General features: G+C 36.8%; 1 protein-coding gene across 2 annotated transcripts in view; it reads left to right on the forward strand.

Annotated features, from left to right (window-relative positions):
* Positions 1–4,868: 4,868 nt before the first annotated feature.
* The window catches only part of MOB1B (MOB kinase activator 1B), a 48,965-nt gene continuing 37,028 nt past the window's right edge, over positions 4,869–16,805 (forward strand). The window contains exon 1 of one of the 2 annotated variants that reach the window (XM_015593509.2): positions 4,869–5,206. Coding sequence is in view for 1 of the 2 variants with exons in the window: in XM_006917290.3 (XP_006917352.1) it covers positions 5,193–5,206 (14 nt within the window). In the remaining variant the exon portion in view is untranslated. The remainder of the gene's footprint in view (positions 5,207–16,805) is intronic. The other variant, XM_006917290.3, reaches the window with a different exon arrangement.

Here is a 16,805-nt window from a genome sequence, read left to right on the forward strand (position 1 = left end):
ATGCCAAAATTCATTTAGAATATATTCATTCCAATTTAGGTAATCCTAGGAAATGGGGAAGGTAAATGTACTTTATTGAATTAAGATTGTATTTACTAGCTACGTGTTCTTGAGCAAATTACAAACATAACCTTTCATCATTAGTTTCCTTATCTATAAAAGGAGAAAAATAACAGCTAATATCAACCTAATGAGGCAGTATAAGGGATAAATGAAATAGAGATAAAATAAATAAAAAGCTTAGCAGAGTGATTGGCCCATCAAAAATAGTCAATAAAGGGTAGCCAAAAAAAAATAGTCCTATGCAATACATTACTTTGATGGAATAATTACATCAATCTAGATATTACATAACCAAAATACTTCTGCACAATAGAATGCATTTCATCAGGTTACTAAGGATTTGTTGCCCAGGTACACTTTTTCTAGTATTTATTGTTCACATATCTATTCTTTCAGAGTCAGATCACACTTCTGAATCAGACAAGAACAGCTACTCAAGAAATACTGAGGCCCAGATTTAGCCACGGGGTTTGAATTCAACATTTCTTCTCTCTAGCATTAATAGCATTTGCTTTAAGTTTAATAGGTATAAAAACACCTTTATATATAGGCAGAAAAAGCTAGCTAATGTGTAGGTAAGGGAAAAACTCTCTAGTCCAAAAAAATGACCTTCTATATCAGCAAATTTAAAATCCACATCATAAATGACATTTCTAGGCCTTTTCAAAAGGAAACATGCTATTTGTTTTTATTATGGAAAATTTCAAAACTAAACAAAAGTAGACAGCACAGTATAATGATCCTCATACACTCATCACCTGGCTTCAATAATTATCAACTCATGGCCAATCTTATTTCATCTGTACTCCTACTTCCCCCTTCCACATTATTCTGAAGCCGATCCCTGGCATATTATTTCATATGTAATTACTTCAGTTCATATTTCTAAAAAATAAGGACTTTAAAAAAAACGACATCATCACCACAATTAATAATCAGTCTGTAGAACATTTGTTACTGTTCTTTCTCAGATTGCTTGTTTGAATCAGGATGCATATGGGTCCACACATTACAACTGATTGATATCTCTTGTTTCTTTCAACCTCTAGGTTTCACCTTCAGTTCTATTTTTTCTTTGCAATTCATTTGTTGAAGAAATTGGGTCCTGCATAGTTTACCCACAGTTTGGATTTTGCCCATTGCATTCATGTGGTGTCATTTAACATATTCTCTACTATATTCTTCTGTTTCTTGTATTTCCTATAATTTGGTAAATTTGATCTAGAAGCTTAATCAGATTCAGGTTCTCTTTTGTTGGCAAGACTTTCTTCACAGGTGATGACACAGTCTTCCATTAGGATGCACATAAAATGTGACGGTCTCTTGTGATACTAGCAGCCATTGATGATCGATACCCAGACCCATTTATTAGGGGCTGCAAAAATGGAGATATTCTAATAATAATTCAATCATTCCTACTTCATTTTTTAAAAACTAAATTCTATAAGGAGAAAATTTCCCTTCTCTACTATTTAGAAACTTGGCTTTAATTGGTATTATTTTATCTGTGAAGGGAACATAATAATTAACACATTGAAAGTGATTAACTTATCTGATAAAAAAGTACGATGAATCATTTTCTTTAAGGTTGTAGAGGAAAAGAGAATATAAATACAACTGGAGGAGAAGAGGTAAATGGTAATCAGAAATCTAAGGTATCTGGGAAGAGATGTAAAGAAAGAAGAAACACAGATGTTTAAAGGTAGCACTTTGCTATGTCTATTCTTATCTGGCATAAAATTCCTGTTTGGAAGCCCATCTGTGGCTTCAAATACTGTTTATTTACTGAGAGCTCTTGCTTTAATACCTCTAGTTCAGATCTCTCCCTAGTCTTTGCACAGTAGTCAAAACTCTACCTGACATCACTAATTCGATGTCTACAAAACATCTCAAAGTTAACATATAAGATGGAACTTTTAGTTTTACCCCAGAATTGTGACTCATATCTTCCTTATTTCAATAAATGGCAGCACCATCTACCAGCTGCTAAAGCAAAAACAAAATCAAACCAAACAAACAGGAGTAATCTTTGACTCCTTCCTTTCCCCAACCCCCAAAATCAGTCACCAAGCACTGTTGGTTTACCTTAAGATTAATTTCTTTTTTATATTATTAACGACACTACGCTAAACCAAATCTCAAATAATCCTGTTGAGAAACAACTGGATTATTCTAATATCCTATCTTACCTTCTGATGTGTTGGCTCCCTCTAGTTCATTCTCCACAAGAAGAGAGTGATCTTTCTAAAAGTTAATCAGGGATCATGAGCTGATAATTGTTGAAGCTGTGTGATGGAGTCATTGTACTAATTTCTTCCCCTTTGTATATATTTGGAAATTTCCAAATTAAAAAAATAGAATGTTATTCAGATTATTTTATCTTCCCTCTTATTTTACTTTTCCGCTGAATTTTCAATGTTTTCAAAATAAAATTCAAATGTCTTGCATAGGCCTCTGAGCCCTAGTGTGCCCTGCCTACATGATACCTTATCTGATGTCACTCTTCTTGCTCACTCTGCCCAGGCCATAACCTGTCACCTCTAAGAGCGCTTTAAGCTCTTTCTTATCTTAGAGCATTTGTACTTGTTATTCTCTCGACCAGAAAATGCTCATCCTCTAGCACTCTGATAGCCTGGCTCCTTCTTTTCCTTCAGGTTTCATCAAAAAATATCACCTCCTTAGGCCTTTTTAAAGCAGTTAATCTAAATTAGATCCTCTTCCTTCACCATTACTCCTTATCACATTATTCTGTTTATTTCATATCTTACCACAATTTATAAATATCATGTTTGCTTATATATATAAATATACTTATTTGTTATGACAAGAAAGTAACTCAAACGAATATGTAAAGATATTTGAGGTCATATACCCAGTTACATTCTATCTACGCATGGCATAATTCCAATATTTCTAATGTAATTCCAATTTTTTAAATTGGTGGATAGAATACAAATTTTAAGAATTTTTCTTCATAAAAAAGATTTATAAAAATATAATTTTGATTAGGAGAGTAACTTCTTGAAATTTTAGAGAGTTGTATAAAATGTGAATTGGTGAAAGAGAAATTAGAATTAGAAATGTCTATTTGAATATACCTTTGTTTTGATTATAGATTTCTCAATGTTTTTGAAGTGCTAAATAATTTTAAGCGACAGTCATTGTTTGATTTAAATGACGAACCTCTGGAAATATATTCTGTATTATGAACATAACACCGCTGTAATTTTTAAGACCAATATATTTACATTTTATCAGCTATTAATTTTAGGAAGCTGTCTTAGTGGTATGATAAAAACTCATCAGGTATTTTTGCAGATTCTCTCCTCTTCCAATCGTTTTGATTCAGTGTCATAGGATTCATCTAAACTGTGTTAGACCGAAAGCAAGGCTACATAAGCCAGCCTACCAAATCAGGGAGCGGATGAGAACTGACTGCCAGTCATTTGAAGAATGCCCTTGGCATGACAGAATTTTAAAACAGGAAGATATCTTAGAGATCATGTAATAATCCAAAGCCCTTATTTCAAAGGGGGTGAAACTGCTGTTCTTATAGGTTAACTGACTTACTCTTTCCAAACATAATTTCCTAAGCTGGTAATTCAACTTTTACTTTCAGAAGACCCTTAAAGAATTACATAGTAAGTTAATACAATATCAAGTTCTGGAACACAGGGCTTTTATATCATAAACCTATTATTTTTATTATTTTAAGATAAATCCTCCTTTGGCCTCCTTTCCTGCATCTCCGAGCCTTTAAGCCTTCTCAAATTATCCTAGTGACCTCTGCTGTTGTTATGATTGTGTCAAGATTTCAATATTTTCTTGTTTTTAAAAATGGTTTGATTTACCAAAACGTCAAACTAATAGTGAATAAATTCAATAGAATACATTTCACATTGGCACCTCCTTCAAGTCTGTTTAGCCTAAGGTGGGTTAATAGCTGCACATAAGTTTTGTTCAAGTCTTTGAAAAACTTGTGGATTTGATGGGTGTTGTGAGTAGAGATGATAGACATCTCTTATGTAAAATAAATGGGTACCGAAATGGATAATGCTGTGAAAGGATGATCATCAGAGGCAACGCTGATTAAGCATTTATGGGGCCCAAGTCCATGGTAACCATTAGGCACTCTGATGTACAAACCATTCTAGAATCTAGAAACGATGCAGTCTCCCTCACAGAGGAACTTGCATTTCACATAGTTAAGGGGCCCAGGGCAAGGCTTTATAATCCATTTAAGAATGCTCCACATACCTTGACTATGTCACCACGGCAGTTTTTCCAGCTGCTGATGACAGCCCAACTTGCCTGTTCAGACAGTGATGGACCCCGTCTCCTAGTTCAGGGTTTTAAACTATGACCATAAAACGACATGGACTTTGAAAACTCATTTAGATCCTTTCCTCTCTTCTGGCAGAACCACATCCAAACCATTCCAACCGGACGAATCTCTCTCCAGTTTTTATGTACTGGCAGAGAGACTCCGTAATCTTTCATCATCCTTTGCTGGGCACTCACAATGGGCAGAATTCTGGTGGCAATTCCACCCCTCACTGCAGGACCCTGACATCCCGGAGTTGAAGCCCCACTTCCTTCCGGTCTGCTGGAGCGCTCTGGCGCATCCCACTAACCGGGTGGACAGGCCTCCACCCGCCAGTAGCCCCTGCGAACCCGCGGGGCAAGGCCGGGTGCTGCAGAGGTGTTGAGAAAGTGAGGGGTCGGCAGCTGCAGGCCGAGGGGCGGAGTGGGCGTGCGTCGCTCTCGCGAGAGTTCGCGGGTGGGGGCTGCAGGGGGCTAGAGAGTAGGAGGCGAGGGGTGCAGCGTGGCGGCCTCTGCGGCTGTTCTCCGCGGGCAGGAGAGCGGCCTTTCCCCGCCTCCCTTTCCTTCCCCTCCTATTGAGTGATTCGAGCGGTGCGCTTCCCACTTCCGCCCCCTCTGCCTGCCTCTGGAACTAGAGACGCCGAATAAGTTGCGGCCGCCGAACAGCCGGCTCTCCCCTTCTTCTCCTCATCTTTGCTCTCTCCTGCCCTTTCTCTCCTTTCCTCTTTCTTCTCTGGCCGCCGTCGCAGCCGCTGTCGCCCCGAGGCCTCGCGACCGCCGAGCCCGCAGCCCACGCCGCGGCCGACATGAGCTTCTTGTTGTGAGTAGCCAGGCCCCGCGCGCGCGTCGGCTTTGTTCAGGCCACCTGGGCCGTGGGCCCCTGCCCGCCTGGCCCGCGTTCGCACACAGCAGGTCCCCGGGAACCTGCCCCAGCGCTCGCGTTGCCCGACCGCTGCCGCCTTCCCTCCCGCTCCAGCACGCGTGGCATGCCCCCAGCACCCAAGGAGGCTCTTTTCCCCTGGACCCCAAGTCCCGACCCACCCCGGTGCCTGCGTCCGCATTTCTCCATTCCAACCTCTCCCTTCACTCTTTTGGGCGTTTGTTTGCACGCTCTGCATAGATACCTCCTACTCTCCGGCATGACCCATATCCGATGCGTACCCGGTCGCCTGTCTATGTCTCGCCTGCGAATTGCTTTTTTTTCTGGCTCCCAAGCACAGAAGAAGAGCGTTGTACTTCCCCCCGTCACTGTAGGACCCTTTTAACTTCCCTGTTAGGTTTTAGGAGTGGGCAGTTGGGGTGACAAGTTCTGTGTATGTAACACAACGAGGCCTTTTACGGGTCAGGGTCCCCTGGTGACAGCCTAGGGTCTTGGAGTCTAGAGCAACTTTTTGCTCCCCTAAAGAATATGAACTTTCTCTTTTCACGCAACCACCAAATAGGGTCTGGTAGTGTGCCCCGGGGTGAGTAGATCCACTGGCGAGTTGTTTTTGCAAATCATTTGTAAATGCCAGCTTGACGTCACATTTTGTGCTGGTGGTTATTTCACTTTTCGTTTTTAACAGGCATGTTTAGGGGCGGGGAGGATATGGGCAGAAAGATGAGATGGCCAGATTGGGGTATAGAGGCAACAGACAATAAGCTTCAGGTCCTCTGAAAACAGGACCTTACACCCCGGAGAATTTGCCTTTTGAAGGCTTCCTTGTGATTCACCTATGTTTAATCTGTGATTAGGAAACTAATAAAAACACGGAGATGGAAACCCACCCCATACACTCTTTTACTGTTGTGGAGAAAATAGCATTTAAAAATTATTTTCTGTTCTGATTCTCTTTCTTCCCCACCTCCCATAATTTTTAGTTATCACGTTATCACCAGAATCCTGAAAATTTAGCCTTTACTTTCACATGCTCATATCTAAAATATTAATCAAAACTGAGCGATGTTTAAGGTGTTTAAGCAAAACTGAGCGATCACAGAAGGCTAACGCAGGCAGGCAGGCAGATTTGCTAATATTTCTAATATATACAGGGAACCTGGCTTCTGTCATCTGCCTAACACCTTTGAGCTTGTGAAATCTCTTTTTTAGGCTCATCCTAGAAGTTGATTTTGAGTTTTTCAGATAGACTGTGATATATGAGAGAACTGGGTGACTTCATGGAAGTCTTTGTTTCCTATTTTAGTTTGATTCAACATATCCAGACATCTCAGCTTGAAGCTTTTCATCTTAGCAGTTTACATTGCCAATGTTTGATTTGTTCAACAACTTAAAAGCTGTCTTTGAAATAGCAATGTAGATGATGTCCATGACTGCTGCTGATGGCCTGTGTCTCTTTGAACTCAGCTAAATTGGTTGAAGCAGGGAAGAACCATATTTGGCTGAAACTAAGAGATGGACAAGGTTTTGGTGGTATTTTCTGAATACAAATACAATAGTCCTATTTTTACATGGCTCAGTATTTAATAGTTACGGAAACGCAAGGGATAATTCATTTCTCCTGGAGCATATTTAGGTACCTAACAAAAATCTTGCCATAACTATTGTGTATAGCACAATAGAGGGTTTGTACAATTTGGGGCACACTTTTCAGTTAGGTCACATGTGGCAGTTAATATATTTTCAACATATTTAGCCTGTGTGCTTGACAATCCAAAAAGTTAGTTTAGCAATTTTTGGTTTTGGTTTTTGTTCACTTGTAGTTTAAATTCTGAAGTGAAGGAACAAAGTTTGGTTATTTCGTTTATTTGTTATTTGGTATAGTTTCCTGAATATTATTTCTGTACCAACAGGTAAGCAGAAAAAATAAGAGTTGCAATTGACGAGTTAGATAACAAATATTTTCCTCTAGTTCTTGGAAGCTTACTTGTAAAGCAACTAATATAAATGGATGGAACCGAGGAAATAATGGCAATGTGAGATTGGGTTATGAAGGTGATTACTTATAACTCTTGAGGACTTTAAGATAAAAGGAAAGAATTTTGGTTAAAAAACATCATTCATTATGCTAGGCACTGACGTAGGCACTGGGTATCATTTGTGAACAAAATGGATAAAAATTCATGCATTAGTGGAGCTTATGTTCTGGTAAGTGACCATAAACACCAAACATCAGTGAATTATATAGTATGGTAGGAGTTTTTAAATGCCATAGAACAAAGTAGAGTAGGGTGAAGAAGTTTTTGGATAGAGAGGCGAGATAGATTAGGTAATCCCCAGAGAGGTCCAGATGATCTGCAGCAATGATACCTTTGTGTAGTTTTTTTTTTAACAAATGCTCAGAATAAATTTGTACCGCATATGTGGATCTGACTGAGACAAAACTTTAGTTATGCTGCTGATTGGCCTATGTATCTTCAAATTAAGCTAAACTCCCAGATGGTACATCCTAGAATTTCTTAAGAACCTAATATAACTTTGTAGACTCAAATCATTAAACTCATCCTCAGTAACTTCTATGTGCAAGATGTGGGACTACAGAGATGTTAGATAGTTTATAAAGTCATCTGTAATAGATACAATGCAGTCATGGAGGTCTAAAAGGTATGGAGCAATTTGTTCTGTTTGGGATGGAGGAAGATTTCATGAAAGAAATGAGGGATATTTAATGGAAAGTATAACAAGAGTTCTCCAAAAGGGGAGGGGATAATGGGAGATTCCAGTCCGGGGAAACATCATGGAGGCATGAAATTGCCTGTGAATTCTCCATTTTCAAGTTTGTCTAAGAGACTAAAATTTTGAAGCTAGATGTGATCTAGTACCATATCTTACTTATCTTTTTTGTGGCAAAATCACCAACTTCAAATTACTGGCCTAATTATTGGTCTGGGTAATAATTAGGGTAAGGCTAATTGGTTGGAACAGAGTTAAGGCTACTTGGTTGGAACAGAGTTAAGACAAATATAGTTAACTGTAAAATGGAAGTCTGTAGGAAAGGTGCTTTAGAGATGTGAATGAATATAAGCCACGTCTATTTCTGTATAGGAAGAAACAATGAGATAGGCTGAGAAAGGAAGGAAGAAAGGAAGAATTTATTGAGCATTATGCTAGATAACTTCCATTTATCTTTTCAAAAGAATAGCAATTTAAGAAAGGAGACCCAAGGTTTTCTCTGTGTTTATGTGTCTTTCTCTGCTCTCTCTTCACTCCCTCCTCTTTCTCTCCCGTTCCCCTTCCCCGCATCTTTGTTTTCTGGCAAATGATTTAACTGTTTTTAATGCTTCAGCATCTTCATCTGTAAAAGAAGAGGATAACAATAAAATAGCTGTCTGAGTACTATTTGTCAGGCATTAAGTGCTTTAAATCATTAACTCAGTTCAGTAACTAGCAGGAAACCGCATTTTACAGATGAAGAAACTGGCAAAGGGGTTAAATAATTTGCCCAAAACTATGTAGCCAGTCATTGGTGTATCTGGGATTTGAATCCTGGCAGTCTAGATCCAGAGATCATGCTTCATACTGCCTTTTGTATAATTGATAAAATTAATAAAAAGGTGGTATTCAGATAGGTCTTGTTTTTTTAAGAGAATTCTTACGTTATTAGGTATTAATATCTCATACTGCTGGAACTGTTTTATGAGGGTCACCAAGAATATAATGGTGGAAGAGAAAATAGAAACCTTTAAATTTAAGTAATACTTTAAATTACTTTTTATTTCCATTATTATTGCAAAAGTAATACACATGTTGGAGAAATCATGAAATACTGGTAAGAAAAGGAAGAAAATAAAAATCACTCATAATCACACCTTTAGAGGTGACTGTTGTTTGTGTTTTGCAGTATAAATTCCTAACCTTTTCTGTCATGTTTTTGTTTGTATATCTTTAAAAATATATAAATGGATCTCTACTTTACATAGACCAAGTTTTTCATTTGTAAATTTTTCATGTCACTAGATATGCTTCTGCAACATCATTTTGAATGGCAGTTGATTAAATATAATCTTAACAGTTATCTGACAACCTGGTTTAATATGTTATTATTTGGGAGGGGGGGCAGGAGGAGGGAGAGAGTGGAAGTAAGTATTGTCATCTTTCCAGAATTATAGCTTTGGTAATTGCAGATACCTAGCTGGCTTTAGTTAATTTTTCCATGTGATATAGGATTGCTTTTGTTTTACTTTGCTGAGTACAAAGTAATTACTATGTGATTACTTTTATCATTGTTGACTTCTTTTTCCTTGATGTTGCAGAGTTTTTGTATTTTTGTAGTTTCTGATACATGAAAGCATACGTAGTACTTCTCTTCAATTGTATATTTAATTAGGAGTATTGAGGCAGAATAGCTATGTGTTACTCCTTGAAAAATATGAAAAAATGGTACCTGTTAGGAATGTTAAATTAAATTCTATAGAGAATTTGTTTTTAAATTTCCTTTTCTTCCCACAATTTCATTTTTTATTGAGATGTAATTGATATATTAGTTTTAGGTATACAAATTTCATTTTTGTTTTTTCTATCAATTAACTAAGGCCATCTTTTACAGCATATTTGATTATAAGTGTAGGTATGAAACCTGTTCATTTACAGAAGTGATTTTCAAACTTTTTCCAAACATTTTCAAATTTTTAGAAAGTTACAAAGAATAGCACAAAGAACTCATACATATTCCTTATCCAGAGACACCATTTAGTTTTATCAGTTGCTCTAATAATGTCATCCTCAGCAAAAAGATCCGATCATGAATTATGTGTTACATATAACCAGTTTTGTGTTTGCAGCCTTTTTCAAACTGAATTACTTTCTCAAATTTTCCTCGACTTGTAGGACCTTTACATTTTTGAGCATTACAAAGCCAGTCATTTTGTAGACTATCCCTCATTTTGAGTTTGTCTGATGTCTCCTTGTGGTTAGACCTGATTATGCATTTGAGGCAGAAATATCACAGAAGTGATGCGTGTTTTTCTTACAGCATCTTATTAGGTGAATATAATCTATGCATGTCACTATTGGAAGTGATCCTTTGATTAAAGTATCAAGATTCTCCAGTATAAAGTTCTTTTTTTCTCTTTGTAATTAATTTGTGGGGAGATATTTTGAGGTTATATAACCATCTCATTTCTCATTTCATTTTCATCCACTAGTTTTAGTATTCATTAATATTTCTTGTCTAAATTATTACTATGATGGTTGCCAATATCTAAATCAATCATTGCTTTTACATTTATTATTTGACATTTTTGCTGTATGGAAGAACTTACTCTTCCCATTAATTTATTTTTTTATATCAGTGTAGTCACATGGATTCCTATTTTATTTAATGAGATTATAATCTATACTATTATTATTTATTTTGGTGCTCATTGTCACAGTTTTGGCTAGTGGGAACCCTGTTCAGTCTGGCTTTTTTGTCCCTTTGACTTGTTCCTTTCTTTCTTTGAGCTCTCCCCTGCTTACAGATACAGCCAGATGTTCTAGGTTTGTCTTAATACTTCTCTGCCCCAGCCCTGGAACTGGATGCTTTTCTAAGTGCCTTGGTTCTATTCAGTGGTGAATAGTATTTGGAAACCAGAATCTAGGTGATAGGTGTGCTCATTATTACAGATGTATTTCTGTCTCTCATTGACAATGCTAGAAAATACATACTCACATATATCTGTCCATATATATTGATTGAGTTTACACCAGTAACTGCAATTCTGAGCCAATAACACAGGGGTCATTCTAACCTTCTCCCTTTACATATTTTTTACTTCCTTCTTTGTCAGTGAGAGACCTGGCTCCTATTATCCTCAGTACACTTATTTGCTCAGTCCTCTGTATATTGCTCTTCTCCTAACCCTGTCTGGCTACCTTCCTTGTGGCTCAAGAACAGCAACCATTACTGTTCTCCTGAGCATGTGTAGGCCCCTGCTTCAGCTATATTAAGGATAAAACAGCTTGTGATTCCACTGTGTATGGTGTGAGTGTGACAGTAATCTAATTTTTTCCCATGAGTCCTCTGTTTAGGATCAATACTTCAGAGATGTTGGGAGAATTAGAGATACTGAATGTAAAAGGCCTACCTCAATAAATTGTAATTATGTGCAGCAGTGATATCTAGTTCATTATCAGTATCTCAACAGTGTGATGATTGCTAGTAGCTGTTATTATTTTTTATAAACATTCATTATTTCTAATTACTTAAATCATAGGTAATTTCTGTGGGTTTATTATATGTATCAAAGCTACTTTGATTTTTCTGAGGCGTTTGAAGCAAAAAAAGAAGTTCGAAGGTAAGGTAATATTATTTGGGTGATAGTCTAACCTCATAGCTAAGTGGCCTTATTGTTATTATTATTTGTAATGAAAAGTTGAATTTTCTTTTATTGCTATTTTCTGCCTAAGTCCCTTTGTTGTTCTCAAATTGAAATTTGTTGAGATAGTACAGCAGTTGTAGTATTGGGTATTAGAAGAAATATGTTTTACATGTTTCTTTGTAGAAATAGATAATGGTATAACTTAAATATTTTCTTGGTATTCAGTGTAAACACAGAAGAATTAAGTAGAAGCAGTAGGGGTAAAAGTCTTTAATGGCAACTTTTCTGGTATCTTGGTGTTCAGATCATGTTCCAGACAGATGAGCTCTAGCCTGACCTTTGTGCTCTTTAGAGAATCCATTTGTTTGCTAGCCTTAGATTTAACTACTGAAATAGCTCTTTGTTTAAAAACTCCCTATGGGTATATTTTTACTCGCATATGCCTGATTCTGTTCTCCCTAACCCTTTTTCACACTCTGCCAAATACTGGCTCTCTTATTTTTAACTCTTAGAAATTTCACTTTTGAGTCAGTGAACAACAAACTGATTTGTCAAAACTGAAGTCTCTTAACCGGAGCACAAGCATTGTTTTGAGGACTGAAACTTGTGTCTCCAGCCTCTTGTTAAGGACTTCTAAAGGGGTTTTATCAGTCAGAGTCTTCAACCCTTTAATCAATCCTTTGTCAACTGTGTCAGTTTTTAATTTAGGAAATAGCAAGTTATCAAGAATCAGAATATTTTTTTTCAAGTTTAATTAAAGCCAAACTATACCAAAAAGTATAATTCTAAGTGGCTCGATGTTTGGGAACCAAAATGTACTTCAATTGAACTGTATTGATTTTTAGCTTTTGCTCAAGTGGGAACGTATTTGTAAGGTGTTGGGACTGTATTGTCTAGTGATAACTATGGGTTCTAGAGCTATGCTTTTTGTTTATGTCATTCAACGTTTAGAAAAAAATGCCACTGTCATTTTACATAGCACCATTGGGAAGAAAGGCTGCTCTTGGCCCTCTGGTGATAGAAGGCCAGCCCTAGGACTGAAGAGATCAATATCTGTACATAACTATAACGCTTTAGAAGTCTGCTTTAAGACCGGTAAAGTGTGGAGCTTCAGCATCACCAAGGAGCATGTTAGAAATGCAAGATTTCAGGCCCCAACTCTGAATTAGAATACATTTTAATAAGATCCCTAGGTGAATAGTACTTTCAAGTTTGAGAAGCTGTAGTTAATAGTAGATAGATGGATGCCTATATATTGAGTTAAATGATTCCAAATCAGGTAAAGAAGAAAAATCCTTAGAATTCAATATAACATCACCTCTATCTTTAAAGTCTTCTGTAAAGCCCTGACAAAGATTTTTTGATTGACCAAACTTTAGTCAGGCACTTGAACCTTCCCCAGACCCATCTCTGCACATTTTTGTAAAGTCTAGTTTTAGCAAGAAACCTGCTAAGTCAGTATAACCAGAACCCTCCTCCCCCACTCCCAATATCTGATAGCCGAATATCTGATCAGCTTCTTCTACCATCCCCCAGGTTATTGATGTCTTATCATCCTTGCCTGTTTTCAGCAAGACTCTTGTTAGGTCAGTTTAGCCAGAACCCCACTTCCCCCCAGTGTTTCCTCTTAGTAATTGTCTATCCACTTCCCCTCACCCCGGCTATAAATTCCTACTTGCCATGCTGTATTTGGAGTTGAAACCAGTCTTTCTCCTCCACACTGTAAAATCCCATAGCAGTGGTCCCTATACCTATCTCATTGCTCCTGAATAAATAGTCTGCCTTACCATCTTTAACATGTATCAGTGTTATTTTTTTCTTTAACAGCCCTTTTCTTAGCCTCTGTTTCCTTTGTCTATCGCAGGGAAAGGAACTTATTCCATTAGGTAAATATGAGAATTGAATGAGAGAATGTGTATGGAAATTTTCGTGAACCAGAGTCCTGTACACTGTCATTATCCTTGTTCATGAAACTCTAAAGACCAGTGTATAAAGTCTTTCCACATTCCAAATTGCTGTCTCACAAATGCATGGTATTAATAATACAATAAATATTTATTGCTCATCTCCTGTGTATAAAATAAAGTGCTGGTGGTAGGAGGAGAAACATAGAGGTTTAGAAATAAATAGAAGGTGGGCTCTGTCCTCAGAATCTGAAAATTGGATACCAGCATGTTACATAGATAGATATGCCTTAATTGCTTTTAACTCAGTTTTAAGTCCACTGGCTAGTGAAAGTTAAAGATTATTGATGTTGCATTGTATACAGACTTCCTTTAGGGTGTAAATGTGAAATAGATGCATTTCGTGCTTATAATATTTATAAGATATGTCTACTATGTTCATGTATTCAAAACGGCAGGAATTTTGCAGATGTGTGCCTCTGTATTTTTAGGCGAGGGCTGTTCTGGATGGATTTGGGGGTCTGCCCTGCTTGATTTTGACATTGCTGCCACTATTGCTCCACTCCAGCATTGCATTTTTTGATAGGGAAAGCAAGTGGCTGGAATCCTTAAACCCACTTTCTTCTTGCAGTTCACTTGGGCTTTTCAGGTAGAGATTAGAATGGATCAGAAGTGTTTTCGCAAAACCTCAAGGGATAGAGAACTTCCATGATATGGTATTTGCTTACCACTCCAGCCTCATCTACACCTTCCTACCATGTCCTCCCCTACAGAGCTCAGCCATTGTATTTGCATTTTCTTTCAACATGTATTTCTCCCACATCTGTCTGCCTTTGCAAATGCTGTTCCTGTTATTCTGGCTGGACTGCCCTTCTCTTTCCTATTCCCATTTCTTTAGATCAGGAGCCAACTCTTTTTTCCTACCCTGTGTCCCCTTCCCAATTGGTTAAACACCATTTCATTGACCTCTGTAGTCCTTATTATAGCCCTTATCACTGGTCAATTTTCAGGCCTTACTTCCTCATCAGAGTGTGTGACCTCTTTGAAGATGCAGCATCCTCAAAACTATTTTAAAATCTCCACCATGTAGCATAGTGCCTAGTATATATTACATATTCAGTAACAAAAAATAAATTTTTTTAAAACATATCTGACATTTTCAAGTATTTTCACTGTGGTAGGTGGAGGTATGAGAGATTTCCCCTTCCAAAAATTTCTGGGGAAATATAAATGAGTGGCTACTGTGCACAGAAAAGTTTAGATCACCTATTTATTGGATCTTTTTCTCACAATTTTGTAGAGAACTTGTTGCCTTACTCTTTTTTTTAATGATTGGCATGTGCCAGGCACATATGTTTCTTACCTGTCAATGTAAATTGTGTTCCAGTAGCGCGAATGCCAGTGTCCATTTCCCTGCATCCCTACTGCCATTGTTCACTAAGAATAATAATCATGACAGCTTCTTGGGCTTTCTACATTAATACCAAATAAACAAGTTATAGTAAAAATTCTTCCAAAGAATTTTCATCCTCTGGCATAGTTAGGATACTTGCTTCCATTGCCATCAATCTATTTTCTCTTTTATTTTAAAAAGGGAAAATAATGTCTTTCATGTTAAAATTTTAAATAGAGCTCTTTGTTAATGATATTTGAAAATTAATGGTCATGAAAAGGAATGGTAGAATATAACTTAAAAACTTTCTGTCAATTTGTTTTATAGTTACAGTACTTAGTTTTTAAGTATTAATAACTTACTAGGAAAACATTACTTTTTTCTCCAAGACGAGCATAGATTATAGTCTATAAAGGGGGACTTTACGAAATGAGATATTGAATTTTTCTTAGTTATCTTTCTGATATATTTTTTTATTACGTTTATGGGGTAACATTGGTTAATACATTATAATTTGACATCTGCATATTCTATTGTGTGTTTACCATGCAAAGTCTAGTTTCCTTCAGCTATCATACATATAATAAACTGATCAATTAATGCAAATAATATACACGTTTGAGAGGCATATAGCATACTTGGAGCCGTAAAGATGACCTGTAGATTCTGGATGTAGATTTAAATCTGCTTTTTACCTATTACTCTTAATGGGTTTATTACTTTTCTTATGGAGTCTGATAGCTCTGCTAGGGTTTTTCTTTATGGATTACTTCAAAGTAGAGAGTTTTTTTTCCCCAAAGTATAAGTAAATAATAGTGTCCAATTGCTAGTGAATCTGAAGAATATGCCTTTAAGATATGCTTATTGTTTTTGAGCATTTATAGCTCAAACTATTATAAATATGAGAAAGTTATATAACAACTCAGAACACTCATTTTAAATATTTTGCATATTTGTACCTGTGAGATACTCTGCTAGCCTTAATTTGTTCTTTTTTTTTAATGGCACTTCTGATACTTACATTTCACTTAGTTCATAAAGAAAAATAATACAAAATGCAGTCAAACCTGGGAACCGGGGAGAAGAGGGGAGGATTTTTGCATTTAGTTTTATGCATTTTTTTCCCTCTTCTTTGATGTTTTTCACTCATTTGTGTTATTCTTTCTTAGTTGTACATGGCCACAGTTAAAGCCCATTCCAGGCTGGAGAGCATTGCTGAATCCTAGGAAATGTGAAATGATACTTTTGCAGTTGATTGTATTAGGATTAAAGAGGCTTTTAAAAAATAATAATAATAATAATAAATTTGTACCTTTCCTACAGCCATTCTTGTTAGCTTTCATTTAGAGGAATCACGATTGTCCTGTGCTTAGGTATCATAAGCTCATGCTTAGATTCAACCATTGACGAACTGAAAGATGGAAACCCTTGCTTCCAAACAGAAAGAGAGAATGAAACAAACTTGAATCAAAGAAATATTTTGTCTCAATTCCTCTATAGAAGAAGTCAGTTGTTCCTGTGATCTGCAGTTGTCCCCTAAGAGAGTATGTCTAGAACCTGTGTCAGCCCCTGTAAGTCAGGCTCAAAGAGGTAGGACTTAGAATTTGGATGGTGGTAGTGCAAAACTTATGTAAGGCAAAATCATTGCACTTTCATGCCTTTTTTTCTTATTTATGAAAGAACAGTTTTATATTTAACAACATGGAGTCTTTCTAATGTTTGAGAAGATTTATAGTGACTGTGGAATTGGTAAGAATGAGGTCAAATCTCTGGATAAATAATTTCTATTTAGTAATTTTCAGAGTTGGAAAAGATTCCAGTCCTAACTCATTTTATTTTTAGATGAACCAGTTGAGACTCTTGGATCTTGTCATTTTCCAAGGCCA

The sequence above is a fragment of the Pteropus alecto genome, unplaced genomic scaffold, assembly GCF_000325575.1.
Source record: "Pteropus alecto unplaced genomic scaffold, ASM32557v1 scaffold237, whole genome shotgun sequence".
Classification (NCBI taxonomy): domain Eukaryota; kingdom Metazoa; phylum Chordata; class Mammalia; order Chiroptera; family Pteropodidae; genus Pteropus; species Pteropus alecto.